The 18996-nt window shown below is 30.1% G+C and overlaps 2 protein-coding genes across 4 annotated transcripts; both read right to left on the minus strand.

Annotated features, from left to right (window-relative positions):
• Positions 1 to 5301: 5301 nt before the first annotated feature.
• On the minus strand, positions 5302 to 14668 carry LOC124434728 (bicaudal D-related protein homolog). Of its 3 annotated transcripts, XM_046984624.1 has the most exons (14): positions 14446 to 14668; positions 14220 to 14271; positions 13417 to 13519; positions 12804 to 13149; positions 12127 to 12342; positions 8937 to 9062; positions 8714 to 8860; positions 8465 to 8548; positions 8266 to 8373; positions 7936 to 8163; positions 6653 to 6868; positions 6317 to 6582; positions 5993 to 6104; positions 5302 to 5677 (listed from the first exon to the last, which is right to left on the minus strand). In XM_046984624.1, the coding sequence occupies exons 4-14, from the start codon at positions 13104 to 13106 to the stop codon at positions 5558 to 5560; spliced, it is 1926 nt and encodes a 641-aa protein (XP_046840580.1). In that variant the 5' UTR covers positions 13107 to 13149; positions 13417 to 13519; positions 14220 to 14271; positions 14446 to 14668; the 3' UTR covers positions 5302 to 5557. The 3 variants fall into 3 exon arrangements, with proteins under 3 accessions (XP_046840580.1, XP_046840583.1, XP_046840581.1); XM_046984627.1 differs by lacking the exon at positions 13417 to 13519 and having other exon boundaries at positions 14477 to 14668; XM_046984625.1 differs by lacking the exon at positions 13417 to 13519.
• A 324-nt stretch (positions 14669 to 14992) lies between these two features.
• Positions 14993 to 18327, minus strand: LOC124434729 (DNA repair protein RAD51 homolog 4-like). The gene is made up of 10 exons (XM_046984628.1): positions 18195 to 18327; positions 17796 to 17805; positions 17410 to 17491; positions 17053 to 17187; positions 16869 to 16970; positions 16412 to 16493; positions 15849 to 15919; positions 15597 to 15770; positions 15246 to 15301; positions 14993 to 15154 (listed from the first exon to the last, which is right to left on the minus strand). Exons 1-9 carry the CDS (start codon positions 18271 to 18273, stop codon positions 15251 to 15253), a joined length of 786 nt encoding a protein of 261 aa, XP_046840584.1. The 5' UTR covers positions 18274 to 18327; the 3' UTR covers positions 14993 to 15154; positions 15246 to 15250.
• Positions 18328 to 18996: the final 669 nt, after the last annotated feature.

Here is an 18996-nt window from a genome sequence, read left to right on the forward strand (position 1 = left end):
TTATAGTCTTTTTGTAAAAATTGTGAAAATTTTGAAAATGCGTGAATTATAGTCTTTTTATGAAAATTGTAAAATTTTTGAAAATCGTGAATTATAGTCTTTTAAGTGTAAAATCGTGAATTCGCAGTCTATTGTAAAAATTGTGAAAATTTTAAAATCACGTGAATTATAGTCTTTTGAAAAATTGTGAAAATTTTGAAAATCGTGAATTATAATCTTTTTGTGAAAAATTGTGAAAATTTGAAAATGCATGAATTATAGTCTTTTTGAAAAATTGTGAAAATTTGTGAAAATCACGTGAATTATAGTCTTTTTTGTAAAAAATTGTGAAAATTTTTGAAAATCGTGAATTATAGTCTTTTGTGAAAAATGTGAAAATTTTTGAAAATCGTGAATTATAGTCTTTTTGTAAAAATTGTGAAAATTTTGAAAATCGTGAATTATAGTCTTTTTGAAAAATTGTGAAAATTTTGAAAATGCGTGAATTATAGTCTTTTGTGAAAATTGTGAAAATCGTTGAATTATAGTCTTTTGTAAAAATTGTGAAAATTTTTGAAAATGCGTGAATTATAGTCTTTGTGAAAAATTGTGAAATTTTTGAAAATCGTGAATTATAGTCTTTTTGTAAAAATTGTGAAAATTTTGAAAATCGTGAATTATAGTCTTTTGTGAAAAATTGTGAAATTTTTGAAAATGCGTGAATTATAGTCTTTTGTGAAAAATTGTGAAAATTTTGAAAATCGTGAATTATAGTCTTTGTGAAAAATTGTGAAAATTTTGAAAATCGTGAATTATAGTCTTTTGAAAAATTGTGAAAATTTGTGAAAATGCGTGAATTATAGTCTTTTGTGAAAAATTGTGAAATTTTGAAAATCGTGAATTATAGTCTTTTGTGAAAAATTGTGAAAATTTGAAAATCGTGAATTATAGTCTTTTGTGAAAATTGTGAAAATTTTGAAAATCGTGAATTATAGTCTTTTGTGAAAAATTGTGAAAATTTTGAAAATCGTGAATTATAGTCTTTTGTGAAAAATTGTGAAAATTTTTGAAAATCATGAATTATAGTCTTTTGTGAAAATTGTGAAAATTTTTGAAAATCATGAATTATAGTCTTTTGTGAAAATTGTAAAAAATTGTGAAAATTTTTTTGAAAATCGTGAATTATAGTCTTTTGTGAAAAATTGTGAAAATTTGTGAAAATGCATGAATTATAGTCTTTTGTGAAAATTGTGAAAATTTTGAAAATCGTGAATTATAGTCTTTTTTGTAAAAATTGTGAAAATTTTGAAAATCGTGAATTATAGTCTTTTGTGAAAAATTGTGAAAATTTTTGAAAATCGTGAATTATAGTCTTTTGAAAAATTGTGAAAATTTTGAAAATCATGAATTATAGTCTTTTGAAAAATTGTGAAAATTTTGAAAATCGTGAATTATAGTCTTTTTGTAAAATTGTGAAAATTTTGAAAATCGTGAATTATAGTCTTTTTGAAAAATTGTGAAAATTTTGAAAATCGTGAATTATAGTCTTTTTGTGAAAATTGTAAAATTTTTAAAATCGTGAATTATAGTCTTTTGTGAAAAATTGTGAAAATTTGTGAAAATCGTGAATTATAGTCTTTTGTGAAAAATTGTGAAAATTTTTGAAAATGCGTGAATTATAGTCTTTTTGTGAAAAATTGTGAAAATTTTGAAAATGCGTGAATTATAGTCTTTTGTGAAAAATTGTGAAATTTTTGAAAATCGTGAATTATAGTCTTTTGTGAAAAATTGTGAAAATTTTTGAAAATGCGTGAATTATAGTCTTTTTGTAAAAATTGTGAAAATTTTGAAAATGCGTGAATTATAGTCTTTTTGTGAAAAATTGTGAAAATTTTTGAAAATGCGTGAATTATAGTCTTTTTGTAAAAATTGTGAAAATTTTGAAAATCGTGAATTATAGTCTTTTGTAAAAATTGTGAAAATTTTGAAAATGTGTGAATTATAGTCTTTTGTGAAAAATTGTGAAAATCGTGAATTATAGTCTTTTGTGAAAAATTGTGAAAATTTTGAAAATCGTGAATTATAGTCTTTTGTGAAAAATTGTGAAAATTTTTGAAAATGCATGAATTATAGTCTTTTGTGAAAAATTGTGAAAATTTTGAAAATCGTGAATTATAGTCTTTTGTGAAAAATTGTGAAAATTTTGAAAATGCGTGAATTATAGTCTTTTGTGAAAAATTGTGAAAATTTTTGAAAATCGTGAATTATAGTCTTTTGTGAAAAATTGTGAAAATTTTTAAAATGCATGAATTATAGTCTTTTGTGAAAAATTGTGAAAATTTTTGAAAATCGTGAATTATAGTCTTTTGTGAAAAATTGTGAAAATTTGTGAAAATGCGTGAATTATAGTCTTTTTGTGAAAAATTGTGAAAATTTGTGAAAATCGTGAATTATAGTCTTTTGTGAAAAATTGTGAAAATTGTGAAAATGCATGAATTATAGTCTTTTTGTGAAAAATTGTGAAAATTTTGAAAATGCATGAATTATAGTCTTTTGTGAAAAATTGTGAAAATTGTGAAAATCGTGAATTATAGTCTTTTTGTGAAAAATTGTGAAAATTTGTGAAAATGCGTGAATTATAGTCTTTTTGAAAAATTGTGAAAATTTTTGAAAATGCGTGAATTATAGTCTTTTTGTGAAAAATTGTGAAAATTTTGAAAATGCTTGAATTATAGTCTTTTTTTGAAAAATTGTGAAAATTTTTGAAAATGCGTGAATTATAGTCTTTTTGTGAAAATTGTGAAAATTTGTGAAAATGCGTGAATTATAGTCTTTTTGTGAAAAATTGTGAAAATTTGTGAAAATGTGTGAATTATAGTCTTTTTTGAAAAATTGTGAAAATTTGTGAAAATGCGTGAATTATAGTCTTTTGTGAAAAATTGTGAAAATTTGTGAAAATGCGTGAATTATAGTCTTTTGTGAAAAATTGGGAAAATTTTGAAAATCGTGAATTATAGTCTTTTGTGAAAAATTGTAAAATTGTGAAAATTTTTGAAAATGCGTGAATTATAGTCTTTTTGTGAAAAATTGTAAAAATGCATGAATTATAGTCTTGTTGTAAAAAATTGTGAAAATTTTTGAAAATGCGTGAATTATAGTCTTTTTGTGAAAAATTGTGAAAATTTTTGAAAATGCATGAATTATAGTCTTTTGTGAAAATTGTGAAAATTTGTGAAAATGCGTGAATTATAGTCTTTTTGTAAAAAATTGTGAAAATTTTTGAAAATGTGTGAATTATAGTCTTTTTGTAAAAAATTGTGAAAATTTTTGAAAATGCGTGAATTATAGTCTTTTGTGAAAAATTGTGAAAATTTTTGAAAATGCGTGAATTATAGTCTTTTGTAAAAATTCTGAAAATTTTTGAAAATCGTGAATTATAGTCTTTTTGTAAAAATTCTGAAAATTTTGAAAATCGTGAATTATAGTCTTTTGTGAAAAATTGTAAAATGCGTGAATTATAGTCTTTTGTAAAAATTGTGAAAATTTTGAAAATGCGTGAATTATAGTCTTTGTGAAAAATTGTGAAAATTTGTGAAAATGCGTGAATTATAGTCTTTTTGTAAAAAATTGTGAAAATTTGTGAAAATGCGTGAATTATAGTCTTTTTGTGAAAAATTGTGAAAATTTTGAAAATGCATGAATTATAGTCTTTTTGTGAAAAATTGTGAAAATTTGTGAAAATGCATGAATTATAGTCTTTTTGAGAAAAATTGTGAAATTTGTGAAAATGCATGAATTATAGTCTTTTTGTGAAAAATTGTGAAAATTTTTTAAAATGCGTGAATTATAGTCTGTTTGTGAAAATTTGTCATATGCGTGAATTATAGTCTTTTGTGTGAAAATTTGTGATATTCGTGAATTATAGTCTTTTTTGTGAAAATTGGTAATATGCTTGAATTATAGTCTTTTGTGTGAAAATTTGTGATATGCGTGAATTATAGTCTTTGTGTGAAAATTTGTGGTATGCCTGAATTATAGTCTTTTATGTGAAAATTTGTCATATGCGTGAATTATAGTCTTTTGTGTGAAAATTTGTGAAATGCGTGAATTATAATCTTTTGTTTGAAAATTTGTGATATTCGTGAATTATAGTCTTTTTTGTGAAAATTGGTAATATGCTTGAATTATAGTCTTTTGTGTGAAAATTTGTGATATGCGTGAATTATAGTCTTTGTGTGAAAATTTGTGATATGCATGAATTATAGTCTTTGTGTGAAAATTGGTGATATATTTGAATTATAGTCTTTTCTGTTAAAATTCGTTAAATGCGTGAATTATAGTCTTTTGTGTGAAAATTGGTGAATTACAGTCTCTGAAAAATCTAAATGTAGACTTATAAAGGTAGACATAAATGTAGACATAAAGGCAGACATAAAGGTAGACACAAAGGTTAGACACAAAGGTAGACATAAATTTAGACATAAATGTAGACATAAATGTAGACATAAATGTAGACAAAAATGTAGACTTATAAAGGTAGACATAAATGTAGACATAAATGTAGACATAAATGTAGACAAAATGTAGACATAAATGTAGACATAAATGTAGACATAAATGTAGACATAAATGTAGACATAAATGTAGACATAAATGAACATAAATGTAGACATAAATGTGGACATAAAGGTGGACATAAATGTAGACATAAATGTAGACATAAATGTAGACATAAATGTAGACATAAATGTAGACATAAATGTAGACATAAATGTAGACATAAATGTAGACATAAATGTAGACATAAATGTAGACATAAATGCAGACTTATAAAGGTAGACATAAATGTAGACATAAAGGTAGACATAAAGGTAGACATAAATGTAGACATAAAGGTAAATATAAACGTAGACATAAAGGTAGACATCAGGAGTAAACGTCAGGTTAGCCGTATTTGTTACGATAACAACATGCTACGAGAACCAGATAACAAATACGGCTAACCTGACGTTTACTCCTCATTTGACTCTGAAGATGACTACCACTAAGGTTGTCGAAACGTCAGTCAACAACAACAAAAACAGTCCTTCTCAGGACTATACCAACCTGGACGATCTACATTTACAAACATGTAAGGATACTCCGGGTTCAAACCATTTACCATTTACTTTGGTAGACATAAAGGTAAACATAAAGGTAGACATATAGGTAGACATAAATGTAGACATAAAGGTAGACACCAAGATGGACACAAAGGTAAACATAAACATATTATATAATACATAAAGGTAGACGGAGAGTAGTTCAGGAAAGTGAAGGGAATAGAAAATTGAAATTATTTTATTTCTTAACACTATCACAAATACAATTATCAATTACTTTTGGTGTCATATTTTTATCATAATCATTTACGTAAATAATATTTAATATATACTTATAAATTTAGATATAAATAATAAAGATACATCCATTATCTTCGACATTTATGGATAAAAAATATTAAAATTTGAGAGTGAATTGATAAATGAGAGTTTCACAGACGGACGGTCTAGAAACACTTTAAACATTCTAACTTGTCTTAGCTTGACCACATCCAACCTTTTTTCATAAAAGGCAATCTAGATTTCTTTTTATTGTGCTCTGCATTTGTATCTGTTTGTCTTTTTACTTGATTTTCAATGACGTAAGCCATGTCAAACTGAAACATAAAATTCACATGCTTTCTTCCAGTTGTTTGATGCAACTACAATACCGAGTTTATCACCACGTTTTAAATCGGAAATGGAAAATATCAATTTCATTTTTATGTATCCACAATTTTCTGATTCAACAATGGTTAATCAGACGGTTAATTCTAATTCATCCTAAATTATTAACATATTTACACAACTGAACCAGTTTCAAACGACGAGTTTTGCTGTAATAAAAGTATGACTTTTCTTTTGCCAAATTGTTGGCAGCCAAAAATGAGTCCTTAACTCTTAAATAAAATTTATTAATCCAATGAACTTACTTGCCATTGCTCAAGCTGTTCAGATAGTCTCACTTTCTGATTAATTGCAGTGATGAGTTGAGTATCCAACCGCTGAACATCACGTCTTGCTTTCTCAAGTTCCTCAACCACACTGTGAAAAAGAAAGTGTTTCGTACAAAATTTGCTTGGTTCAATTTACGTACAACACATTAGTACATGGTCATACACAGTAGTACAATGTAGTACTACAAAAACTCAATATATCCAATACCAATGAAATCAGCCATGTTAACAACTCTTCTCTCTACAACCCTTCCACCTCTAATCCTCCCTCTGGAGTTGAATAATTAGTAAAGCATATACCTTCTTGATCTACACGATTTGATATAAGCATATTTTGTCTTTAATGTCTCTAGTTCTGTCCTTTCAGCAGCAATTTTATTCAGCAAATGCTTTTTTTCAGCTTCACATTTCAAAAGATCGTTTCTTGCTTCCTCAAGTTCAACACCAAGGGAAGATAGCTGTTTCTTTGCTTCAAAACATTCTGTCGTTAAATCTTCTACTTGTCCCTCAAGCGATCGTATTTTATTCTCTAAAGCTACAATGTCATCATTTGCATGATTTTTCATCTATAAAAAACAATAGTTGAAAAATAAAGTGACATTTCATCATGAATTTGATGCTAGAATAATTTTTTACAGCATCAGTGTTCTCCTTCTTTTTCTCCCGATATTCCTTCAATAATCCATTCATTTCAGCCGCAATCATCGTCAAAGTTCCAATGCTGGAATGTTCTATACTAAAGAGTTCGTCGATCTCCATTTTAATTGTTTGTTTCGATTTATAATCGTCATCTGTTATGAGACGACACGCATTCAACAATTGATGAGCGACGTTGCACATTTCTCGACGGAGCTGTGAAGAGTAAATAATAATATCGTTACAGTGAGATCCATTGGAAGTCGCGTCACCAGGGAGGGAATTGAGGGGGACGAGCCCCCCCCCCGTTATTCCAAAGATTCATTTGAGATTGAAAGAGAAGGTGACATAAATCCAAATTCGAAATAAATCAACAACTTGCTTTCTATAAGCGGGCAAAGTATACATAGTAAAACAGCAATCTTCAAGCATTGTTGTCTGTAAGATTGACTTGAATACACTTGATCACACATGTAACAAAATGCCATTTTACGGCTTTTAAATTATCATAAATCCTGTGTGGGAAAATAGCGTTTTAGAGAACATAAAGTCAAACACATTTGACAGTTGCATTGTCCCCCCCAGCTTTGAACAACCTGGCGACGCTACTGTCCACTGGCATAAGAGTAATATGATGTGAAGTTGTTTAGAGTTATTGAAAGTTCGAGCAGAAAAATTCCTATGTCCTTGAAATATATCACGATAAGTTTAATTTGTTTCGAAAATAGTGGTGTGAATCCAGCGCTGTAGAAGTGGGGCGGCGCTTGGGGGAGGAGCCCCCTTCTGCCTTTGAAATGGGTAATTTTTCATAATATCATGGTTTCAGCTTCGTCAAGAGAGCCCCTCCATCTGATAAATTTATTTCTACAGCACTGTGTGCACCGGAGTAAGGAGGTAGGTCGGAGATCCTGCTTTTTTTCCTTGCCGAAGTGGGAGTTTGTTCAGTTACTTCTGCTGCAAATATTGTCAGACTTCGGTAAACGTATTCGATCAGAAAATTTTTGTATAAAAGAACGATAACTGTCGGCTAATATTGAAGAACTTGCATGAAAATAAAACATTTTATGCATGTCACAACATGACGCTAGATTGCGTTCACAATTGCTAACTTATGATTGATAGTAAGAGTGCATAAATTTAGTTTCACACATAGAAATATTACTAATAATACACCTTAAACTGTTAAAGAGTGACAAAATTAACAAGTTGCAACTAGATATTTGAGTTACAAAATAGCCGGAGCTGAAAAACAGCAGTTTGAACAAAAATACTCGAAAATATACCTCAACATTAATCTTTTGTTCTTCTTCATACTTAGCGAAGTAACCGCGTTGGGTTAAAACAAAATTATCATTATCTTCTTCAGTAGATGAGTTACCATCATAGCTGCTCTCGTAAAAATTATCTAATCGTGTTCTTTCTGATTCATTCAATTTATTGAGAAGGTTCGCAGATGATGACGCGGCAAGGGGACTGGGGGCGCCTTGTAAACTCTCGACCGTGTTAAGTTTCTAAAAATTTATAACTTATAAAGTAAAACTAAATAGAACAAAAAAGTTTGATCAATTCAAAACTGCAATAAGTATCGTATATATGTGTCATATATTTATTACTTTTATACTGCTTGATGTAGCAAGTTTTCTGTTAAACTCGTTTTCATTTTCCAAAACGGAGATCTCTGAGAAGATTGATGAACCATTTAAAGCCGTTTGTTGCGATGTCTTAAATGAAAACAAAATTTATAATGTTGACTAAAAACTATAAGACTTAAGTATGACGTTTAATTGATTAAGAACAAATTTTCTAGTTAACCTGAAGCTTTGCTTCCTCCAGCTCTTCATTTAACTTCAAATTTTCTTTTTTGCAAATGCGTAATTCCTCTTCACATAGAAACATCTTAAAACAAAACAGGTGATTTTCTACTATTGAAACTTTGTTAAAATTAGTTTACTATAATCGTATTATTTAAGAGATAAAAATTTACATTGTACAGTTAATTATTCGACTTTATTTCTCTCAATAAAACGCAAACATACAAAGGTTTAATAATCGGGCACTTACTTCACATTTACAATCAGCGAGTTCCTTCGTAAGTGAAATTATTTTCTTCGTGAGAACATTCACTTCTACATCCATATCATTCTTTTCTGCCAACATCTGATTGAGACTTAAGTTAAGTTTTTCTTTCTGGTCTTCCAAAACACTCAACTAAAGAGTACATTTCGTTGCGATAAAATACTGTCAAGTTAAGAATTCAACACATAGGTTAAGTATAGCTACAAACCTTTTGTTGGAGTATGTCGGCCTGACTAAAAGTTCCTGAGTCCAAGCTTTCATTCAAATTTCCACCTTGTTGCAATGATTTAAGTGTTTTAATCTCCTTTAGTAGATTTTCGTTTGACGATTTGGTCTAAAAACATAAAAATATGGCAGTAAAAACAATAATGATGTAAAGTAACAATGTTTAATAAAACTACACATAAACTAGTACCCACGAATACATCTCATGTAAGCTAAGAACCCAAGAGTACATCTCATGTAAGCTAAGGACCCAAGAATAGATCTCATGTAAGCTAAGGACCCACGAATACATCTCATGTAAGCTAAGGACCCGGGAGTACATCTCATGTAAGCTAAGAACCCAAGAGTACATCTCATGTAAGCTAAGGACCCACGAAAACATCTCATGTAAGCTAAGGACCGGGAGTACATCTCATGTAAGCTAAGGACCCACGAATACATCTCATGTAACCTAAGGACCCGGGAGTACATCTCATGTAAGCTAAGGACCCACGAAAACATCTCATGTAAGCTAAGGACCCGTGAGTACATCTCATGTAAGCTAAGGACCCACGAAAACATCTCATGTAAGCTAAGGACCGGGAGTACATCTCATGTAAGCTAAGAACCCAAGAGTACATCTCATGTAAGCTAAGGACCCAGGAGTACATCTTACGTAAGCTAAGGACCCACGAATACATCTCATGTAAGCTAAGGACTCAGGAGTACATCTTACGTAAGCTAAGAACCCAAGAATACATCTCATGTAAGCTAAGGACCCAGGAGTACATCTCATGCAAGCAAAGCAAGCACGAGTACATCTCATGCAAGAATTAACAATTCTATCAAGACACCAAGGGATTACAATCGCATTTTTTTTATATGGACAGGAACTTCAAGCATTAAATGATTTTTTTTGTAAATTTCAACTTCTCATTATCATTAAAACTATTGAAATTTCATGAAGAGATATACGACCTCGATGTTTAATGTGTTCTACCTAAAACTATATAACGTAGGTATGAACAACATCTTCATATAGTTTATCGAGAATATAGATTATATGTTTGTAAATGTAGATCGTCCAGGTTGGTAAAGTCCTGAGAAGTACTGTTCTTGTTGTTGTTGACTGACGTTTCGACGATCGTGACTAAAACACCACACGAGTACATACGAGTACATACGAGTAACATACGAGTACATACGAGTACATACGAGTAACATACGAGTACATACGAGTAACATACAAGTACATACGAGTAACATACGAGTACATACGAGTGACATACGACTATTTTCTGGTCAACAAATGAGAAAAAAACACAATTTCTTCAATACATTGATATTTGCGTTTATTTTTCCTTGTATTTGTGTGGACTTTGGGGTAACCATTTGATGGATTTAAATGCTGAAAAGGTATTTTACTTTCATACTACATTCACTTGTATGTTTTAGTTGAATTTGTTATAGACATTTTGTCGATGCGATTTGCCAGTATTTGAGCGCTTTTTGACACACTTTCAACTAGGAAATACATATTTATGAAAGCGATTAAATAAACAACGTATGAATAATGCTTTCAAAACGTGCTATATGAAATAAATGTACATTATATATATTTGAATTAAATGAGAGTTGCACTGTGGTACGTATATATATCATATTATGCGTACAATTTCAGCTTACTTTTAATGTTTTTGAAGTTCTAGCTGATATAATTCAGTCTTTTAACTGCAAAATCAGTATCTTAAAGACCAAAATGAATGTATAATCGCTTTCATAAATATGTATTTCCTAGGTGAAAGTGTGTCAAAAAGCGCTCAAATACTGGCAAATCGCATCGACAAAATATCTATAACAAATTCAACTAAAACATACAAGTGAATGTAGTATGAAAGTAAAATACCTTTTCAGCATTTAAATCCATCAAATGGTTGCCCTAAAGTCCACACAAATACAAGGAAAAATAAATGCAAATATCAATGTATTGAAGAAATTGTGTTTTTTTTCATTTGTTGACCAGAAAATAGTCGTATGTCACTCGTATGTACTCGTATGTACTTGTATGTTACTCGTATGTACTCGTATGTTACTCGTATGTACTCGTATGTACTCGTATGTTACTCATATGTACTCGTACGTACTCGTGTGGTGTTTTAGTCACGATCCGTTTCGACAACCTTAGCGGTAGTCATCTTCAGAGTCAAACTCCGCTAAGGTTGTCGAAACGTCAGTCAACAAAAACAAAAGCAGCCCTTCGCAGGACTATACCAATCTGGACGATCTACATTTACAAACATGTAACGATACTCCCGGGTTCAAACCATTTACTTTAATATAGATTATCTGCCAAACAATTATTTATAAGAACAGCTAAGACAAATGCGTTGATCAAAATAATTTTATCCATTGTCTTATGAGACTTGCAAGTCCAAACATGTTTCGACGAGCTTTTAACTGGCTCATATTACAAACGATTCTAGATTTTACTAAGCAAAACTCCCTGAATTAAACACACAAATACGCTTTGATGGTATTTTCGATGCTAAAAAACTCTTAATTATAACTTTCTGCTGAAATACAGTACACAAGTTGATAGTTGAAAATGTTTATTGAGCAAACATTACCTATACAGAAATGAAACATTACAAGTTGCCTTTTTAATATCACAGTTAATACTTTTCGATGTAAGCATAGAGTCATAGATTGTAAAAAGAATAACACCATATAATTGCACAATAAAAGATAAAATTATACTTACTGTATTGATATCAAAAGCTTTCAAAACACAACGCAAACGTAAAATGACATATTAAGAAGTTTACGTAAACTTAAAATGAACTGCATTTGCAGATCATTTGTCAGTCTCGTGAAACGAAAAATGTGATCAAAGTTTGCTGACATTAATAACAACGTCATGAATAAAAAAAACGAAATAACTAACATAAAATTAATATTTTCAAACGGTTATCATACAATGTTTTATAGAAAACAGGGAAATAAACCTTACCAAAGTTTTAGTTCTTTGACAAACATTTAAACAAACATTTCATCAACAAAAAGCGTCAGTACCATAATTTTAAATTCAAAATGAAATTAAATTGCTATTTTTTTAGTTTCCTGGCAGGGTCAAAAAGGAAATTACACAGATTTCATTACATTCATCCTAGAATTTTTACATTAAATAAGTTTACCTTTAAAAGATCCGATTTAAGTTTACTGTTTTCTTCGATAAGTTCATACATTGCAATTCTTCTTGTTTCACGATCATCTAAGGACGATGCTTCGAATACGTTAAGCGCATTTTGAAGATTATCCAAATCCTCGCTTAATTCTCTTATTCTATCTTCTTGAATGCTCTCAACTCTCTGGCGACGCTGATCAATTTCATGTTTTTCTTGCTGAAGAGCCTATATTAAACAATTTTTTCAGATTTTTTCTTTAGTAACAAAAACTACGAGATGATATTAACTGGATCTCTATAAAGAACAGCTTATTACTGATGTAACTGTCCATAAAAATTAAGATTGGTTTAGTTGAGGTTTCCAATTGTGGTATCTTTAAATAAGAAATCATCTTTACTGAATCCCCAGAAAGATAAATTAATAGCAAATAAAGCTATCCAAAATAACTAACATTTGTTGAATTTAAGCTTCATCTTGTAATAATACTAAATTAATAAAAAAATCACCCCTACACTGGTCATTGGAAAGAACAGGAAGTTAGCGCAATACATAGTAAATTACGTAATTTCACTAAGTCGCGTAGGCATTTCTATCGTAGCTATATTTAAATTGCCATTCATTGGTAAAACTAAACTACATGGGACAATAATCATTTTAATATTTTTGCCAACAAATGTAAATCTTACCTCCACCTGTAAAGCATGTTCTTCCAACAAACTGTCGTATTTTTTTTTCACTTCAATATTTTCTGTCAATAAAGCTTCACTAACTTCCGTTGCTAAAGCTAAATTATACTCCGCATTTGACAATTTCGTATATACATCCTCAAAGTTATTATTATCATCTTTTAATGTCGTCTTTATAACTTCCACTTGTTTTTTATCTTCTGAAACGGAGACATCGTGTACGATGTTGCTTGTTTCAACATTTTGAACGAGATTACATTTTGACCTTCGACGTTTTAATGTTTCTTCCTTCGCTGTAAGCATTTTATAACAATTGCAGCAATACGACAAGGATAAAAGTTAATATCTGAAAGCCAATTAAAGAAAACCATGTTTACAAGTTATTACAGCGAAATTATAGAGTTTGTTGAAAGTGCAGTAATAAAATGACATCATACGAGTCATAACTACAATTCTGTAACCAACAACAGGTATTCAATAAAACTTTTCTAAAGCTGTTTGCACATATAGTATTTGTGTTTATGTAAATTACAAATGTTGATGGGATTAGCAAATCATAGAATTAATTAATGAAGTTGGTCTAGCAAATGAAACTTAAAAGAAAAAAACTTACATCTTTATATAAAGTAAAACAATAAAATCATTTCTAAAATCATTTTAATAGTTTTTTTCACTGAGCACGCTACATTATTTTTTCTTGCGTTTTTCTACAATGTCTAACAAAAAAATAAACGATTATATTTTAAAATTATGCATGCGTAACCAAGAACATAAATTAGAAAAAAATGAATAATAAATATTTGGAGCCCCCAAATGAGCAATTAGTAAATTTATCAAAACATTACCTTACAAAAGAAAATAGGAACTAACCATAAATCTTAAATGATCATACAAACACAAAAATGTTGTGAGTCTCTGTGATGTTACTGTAGTTTAGTTTTATGTAGGATTACATAACGGATGTCGGAAATACGTGCAGTTTTCCTGCTTTTGAAAACCTGTTGTGCTTGTGGTGAGTTTGCGGTTAAAAAATTGTGGAACCGTCATATGGACTTAATTCAATTGCGGTCAGCCACTTGAGTACTACTATATAAAGTACTGCTATGTTGACATTTAAAATAATAACAAACATATTGAACGCTAACATTCTAACATGTGAGCAGAGCTCTTGAAGAAAGTCACAGACCTAAAATCACAGATATAATTATCATGGTGTTTCACATTTTTTAGATATAACTAACAAATATTTATTCTCAATATTTACAAAAATCAACCAGGACAACGTCAATGAACTCTATCTGTAAAATACTGTATGCAAGAACCGTAAAACGAGATGATTTTTTATACCAATATTTTATAAAACAATATTTCAAGAACCAAAGACGATAAAAATGGCTATCACTAAAACTGAAATACCTCGTTTTCACAAGATCCCACACCACAAGCACAAACAGCAGTGTGACACACGCTAAACAAATTGAATAAAAAAATTGAGATTAATAAATTTCATATAAGATATATCTTACGTTGAAAACAGGTGGGTTAATGGGAGTTCAATTCATTCCTTCTTTGATAATTGAAAAAAAAACAAGTTGTACTCGTTACTAAAACTGTATTAATTATAGAGGAGTAAATATCTTACCAATACATTCAGTATGAACATAATTGCTTACACCAAGTAGCCATTATAATTTCATTCTTTCCGTCTTCAATATTTTAAATAAACGGTAATGCTTTATCTTCTCTTTAGCTCTTCTACTGACTCTTCTTCAGTGAATTCTTCAATCAATGTTGTCATAACTATACTCACACAGAAAACAATCACTTTTTAAACATAAAAACAGCGACGTTTTTGTCAGTACGTTCAACTCCTAAACAAATAAGTTGTAATTTGTTATTTTTAAACATATTAAGCATCCCCCTATAAGTCTAATTTCATTTACATTTTTATAATATCTAAAAATGTCTCTTGTAAGTTTCCGCTATATCTAGTTTCGAAAATCTACGACCGGAAACTTGCTAAAATTCTGGGAATCTCTTGGCATTACGGTAGCTTATCCCAAATTAAAACAAGCTACTTTTTTCTTAAAATGGGACATCACCAGAAAATGGAGTACAATAATGTACGTACAATTTTTGAAATTATCTAGTCACAGTATATTGCTAAACAACTAAACTTAAATGGCAGATATTTGTATATTTCAAAAGAACATTCTGTACAGAATAAAACATGAACACTGGGAAAATTACTCAAATTAGAAACACAAAAATAAATGAATAAATAAAACTCTCGATAAACAAACGTTGCATGAACTTCCTGAGACAACAGACATGTCATCAACGCGCATATCCTGTTTTGAAAAGTCAATACATATTTTCAATGAAATTCAATACCTTGGAAAGACGAAACAATCACTTGTGCCAAACTAAAATCATTCTCACATCAATTAATGCAGTCCTAATTCTGAGATTGAAACAACAACACTCTCTTTTAAAGGCTAAAAAATAGAAATCATTCACGATGAAAAAAAAGAAATGTGGTAGCATGTTAAATCAAAATACATTGAAGAAATACAAACAATATTTTAACGACATCAGAAATATATGTTAAAATCTAGCAAACACTATATCCCTGTCCGCTTAAAGACACAAAATAATGAATTTCATCTTAATATGACCAACGCAAAAGAAATTAAAGTAAAAACTGGACTACACACTTTGATCAACTCGCATGCTACATTTTCACCGAACTATCAATAATTACGTCATTACCACACAATGACATCAACTCACCATTCTACAACTTTTAACGAGTTTTATCCATCTGAAACCAGAATTTTCCTGCTTTTTCTGCATCGTGCAATGTTTTAAAAAGATCCTGTTGTGCGGTATACGTTCCCAGGATACACCCAATGCAGGTCGTGTGTAGTCCTTAGTTTTTGTGTCCAATATAACGCTGTTTGTTACCTTTAAATTTGCGTCATTTTAATGAGACTAACATGAAATGTACATTGAGATAATGTTGCCAAGATTGATGACACTTACAAGAACAGCAACATTATGATCATAAGCTAGACCCTTTAAGCTGTGAGCAAATTGAATCATCAACCCATGGCCTAAATATACAGCAAAGTATATCATTACAAAATTACAAAAGCCCTTTTGAACTAAGTGATGTCAACCTGAACTACATAACATATCATGTATGAGCTCGCGTTCTTAGGTCTGTCAGAATAAAATTAAGATTAGGTAGTGAGGAGGGTTGAATGAAATATGTAACTAGATTTTAGGAGATTTTGAGAAGAGTGTAGTACATTTTAAATTTTTTCAATAATTTTAGTACATTACCTGGGGGTGGGGAGAGGGGAGGAGTGCTGAAGCCAGCCCACCCTAACATTCCTGACTTTAACAGGCCTGCTACCTTAATTCATTAAGTCTATGTTAAGTTTGAATTCTTGCTAATGCACTGTGAGGTGACTGAAATGTTTGGAAAAATACGAGTCAATGCTATTGTGCACTCTCCGCAGTATGATGAAATAAAATACCAAATACTTTATAGCTCTTAAGGAACTACTGTATAACTGAATCATTTTTTTATAACAAATTACCAAATCCTCCAAGAACAGGTGAGACAATATTGTCAACACTGTCAAATACAAGCAGAACCACATCTTTATAGAAAGAATTTTCCTAAAAAATTATAATGAACAAAATAAAGAAATTATGTCATATGTTTTTAATGTGTTACTATACCATACTTCACTATGACTACCTATGATGACATCATTCCAATGACTAACTCAAATGACATCATCCAAATGACTACCTCAAATGACATCATTCCAATGACTACCTCAAATGACATCATTCCAATGACTAACTCAAATGACATCATTCCAATGACTAACTCAAATGACATCATCCAAATGACTACCTATGATGACATCACTACAATGGCCACCTGTGATGACAACTCCTTAGATACATTAATTAAACTATAAATACACATAACTATATTACTATACAAATTCTGTGACATTATAAAAGATTTATAAGTTAACAAACCTCACAGGAAAGTTGTTTTTTGATCTGATCAAGAAGAATGAATGCATGAAAGATTTCAAATGTTTTTACACATTGTATTCTTGTCATGCATTTCTTTAAATTCTTGAAAAAATAATAAAAAAATACCTCTTGTACTAATTGATTCTAATTTACTACACAAAGAAAGTTAAAACACTTGACTTACAATCACATTTGTGTCATTATGCTTTTTAGACAAAATTTCATAAATTCGTTCACTGTTAAATCCTGTTCCCGTGTCAACATACAAAACATTTTTGGCAAGTTCGTCAGCAACATGGGTAGCAATACTTAAACAAAACTACAAAACCAAGAAAATTTGATATCAGTGGATAGATTACTTGGAGATTTTATTTTATATAATTGCTAACATATTTAATAGTACATATTTCCAAAATATAAAGTGAAAATTTTCTACTACATAGTTTATATCATTATATATCGCTGATAAACTCTTTTCATTTGGTATGACAAGATTTCTTAAAATTATTTTCCATCATAAATAAAGTTTAAGATTTGCTACCTGGGACTTTCCGACACCAGACAAACCAAATATTTCTGTTATTTCTCCAGAATATAAACCTCTGCCAAGAATTTCATCCAAACTATGAAATCACAAAACAATTGTAAAAATAAATAATTGACCATAACATAAAGTACAGTGATATTCATGAACACAGTTCAAAAATGATTACATATTTTATGTCATCAACATGCAACTTTGAAAACATATGAGATAAAAGGTTTAAAGTTATTGAACTTTTATAGTTCACTCCAAATACTAAGATTAATGATATGTAAAGAATTCTACTTCAAATTGATTCAACCAGAATTTACATCATAGTGGCTAGTCTGAAAAACTGATTCTTGCTCACAATATAATATTACAGTCTGGAATGAGCCACTTACGGTGAACAGCCTAAAGAGAAGAAGAGGAATTTGGTAATTAAGTATCTTCAAACATACATATATATATATAATTTGTTTTTTTATCAATATAATCATTGTATCTAATGACTTTTTAAGGTAACAGTAAATGATAGGTTATGGCATAAAGAATAGTCTTGAGAATAATAATGTGGTACATACAATAGAGTAATACATAGGTCTAGTAACAACCAATAAAGCAGGCAGAAAAGCGTTCATGGAATGTTCCTATTACTTTGTAATTTGATAATATATGGCTTTTCTACGCATTTTTGCTAGGCTTTGATTTATCTAATATATTTAGGTAACAGTCTGAGCTAAAAGAGTTAAAAAATTTATAAAAACAAAACATTTCAGTAAACACGATCTCAGTTAACATACCTGTAGAGATGATGTTTAAAGATGCAACTAAATCCTCCAACAAAATATCTGCTGGTAAAACGTTACCTAAAAACTCCATCTTGTCTTTTCCTTTTCTGTTTCAACAATCCAGATCCAGGACCATTGAACATCCCACTGCGCTTGACTGCGTAGAGGGAAAATTTATCGATTAATTTAATTAGACGACTCGGGTGATAACGCGCACGCGTACAAGGTCTGTATTTCTTTGTGTTTAAAACGTTAAATTTTTCTTTCTCTGTTTTTGACTGGTTTTTCTCCTCTAAAACTGTTATAAACGACAAGAAAACTTCGCTTTCGAAGCATGTCATATGTTCTCCAGCATCTTCACAATGGATGGCAGGTAGATCAGGCCATTTTAGCTGAAGAAGACAAAGTTGTTGTGATTCGCTTTGGTCATGACTGGGATCCACAGTGCATGAAAATGGACGAAATATTGTATGGCATTGCGGATAAAGTCAAGAACTTTGCAGTGTTTTATGTCGTCGATATAACTGAAGTGCCTGATTTCAATAAGATGTACGAATTGTATGATCCATGTACAGTAATGTTTTTTTACAGAAATAAACATATTATGATCGATCTGGGAACTGGCAATAACAATAAAATCAACTGGGCATTGGAGGACAAACAAGAAATGATAGACATAGTGGAAACCATTTATCGAGGTGCAAGAAAAGGACGTGGACTTGTTATTTCACCAAAAGATTACTCCACTAAATATAGATACTAAACACCCAGAACTTTATAGGAACATGTAGATTGTTGTTGTGTTTTGATGAAA

This window comes from Xenia sp. Carnegie-2017, unplaced genomic scaffold (assembly GCF_021976095.1).
Source record: "Xenia sp. Carnegie-2017 unplaced genomic scaffold, XeniaSp_v1 HiC_scaffold_14, whole genome shotgun sequence".
NCBI lineage: Eukaryota > Metazoa > Cnidaria > Anthozoa > Malacalcyonacea > Xeniidae > Xenia > Xenia sp. Carnegie-2017.

Bases quoted from the DNA above. Each gene is read 5' to 3' on its own strand.
- LOC124434728 (XM_046984627.1), bottom strand. From the start codon at position 13,106: ATGCTTACAGCGAAGGAAGAAACATTAAAACGTCGAAGGTCAAAATGT. The intron at 8,861-8,936 runs GTTTGTAGCTAT...TGTACTCTTTAG, and splicing joins CCGACATACTCCAACAAAAG to TTGAGTGTTTTGGAAGACCA. The intron at 6,105-6,316 runs GTATATGCTTTA...TCTTTTTCACAG, and splicing joins AAATCGTGTAGATCAAGAAG to TGTGGTTGAGGAACTTGAGA.
- LOC124434729 (XM_046984628.1), bottom strand. From the start codon at position 18,273: ATGGAGTTTTTAGGTAACGTTTTACCAGCAGATATTTTGTTGGAGGAT. The intron at 16,494-16,868 runs GTTTGTTAACTT...ATAATTTTTTAG, and splicing joins AAAAACAACTTTCCTGTGAG to GAAAATTCTTTCTATAAAGA. The intron at 15,302-15,596 runs GTGAGTTGATGT...TCTATTTTTTAG, and splicing joins TCGTTAAAAGTTGTAGAATG to CCTTTAAAAGAGAGTGTTGT.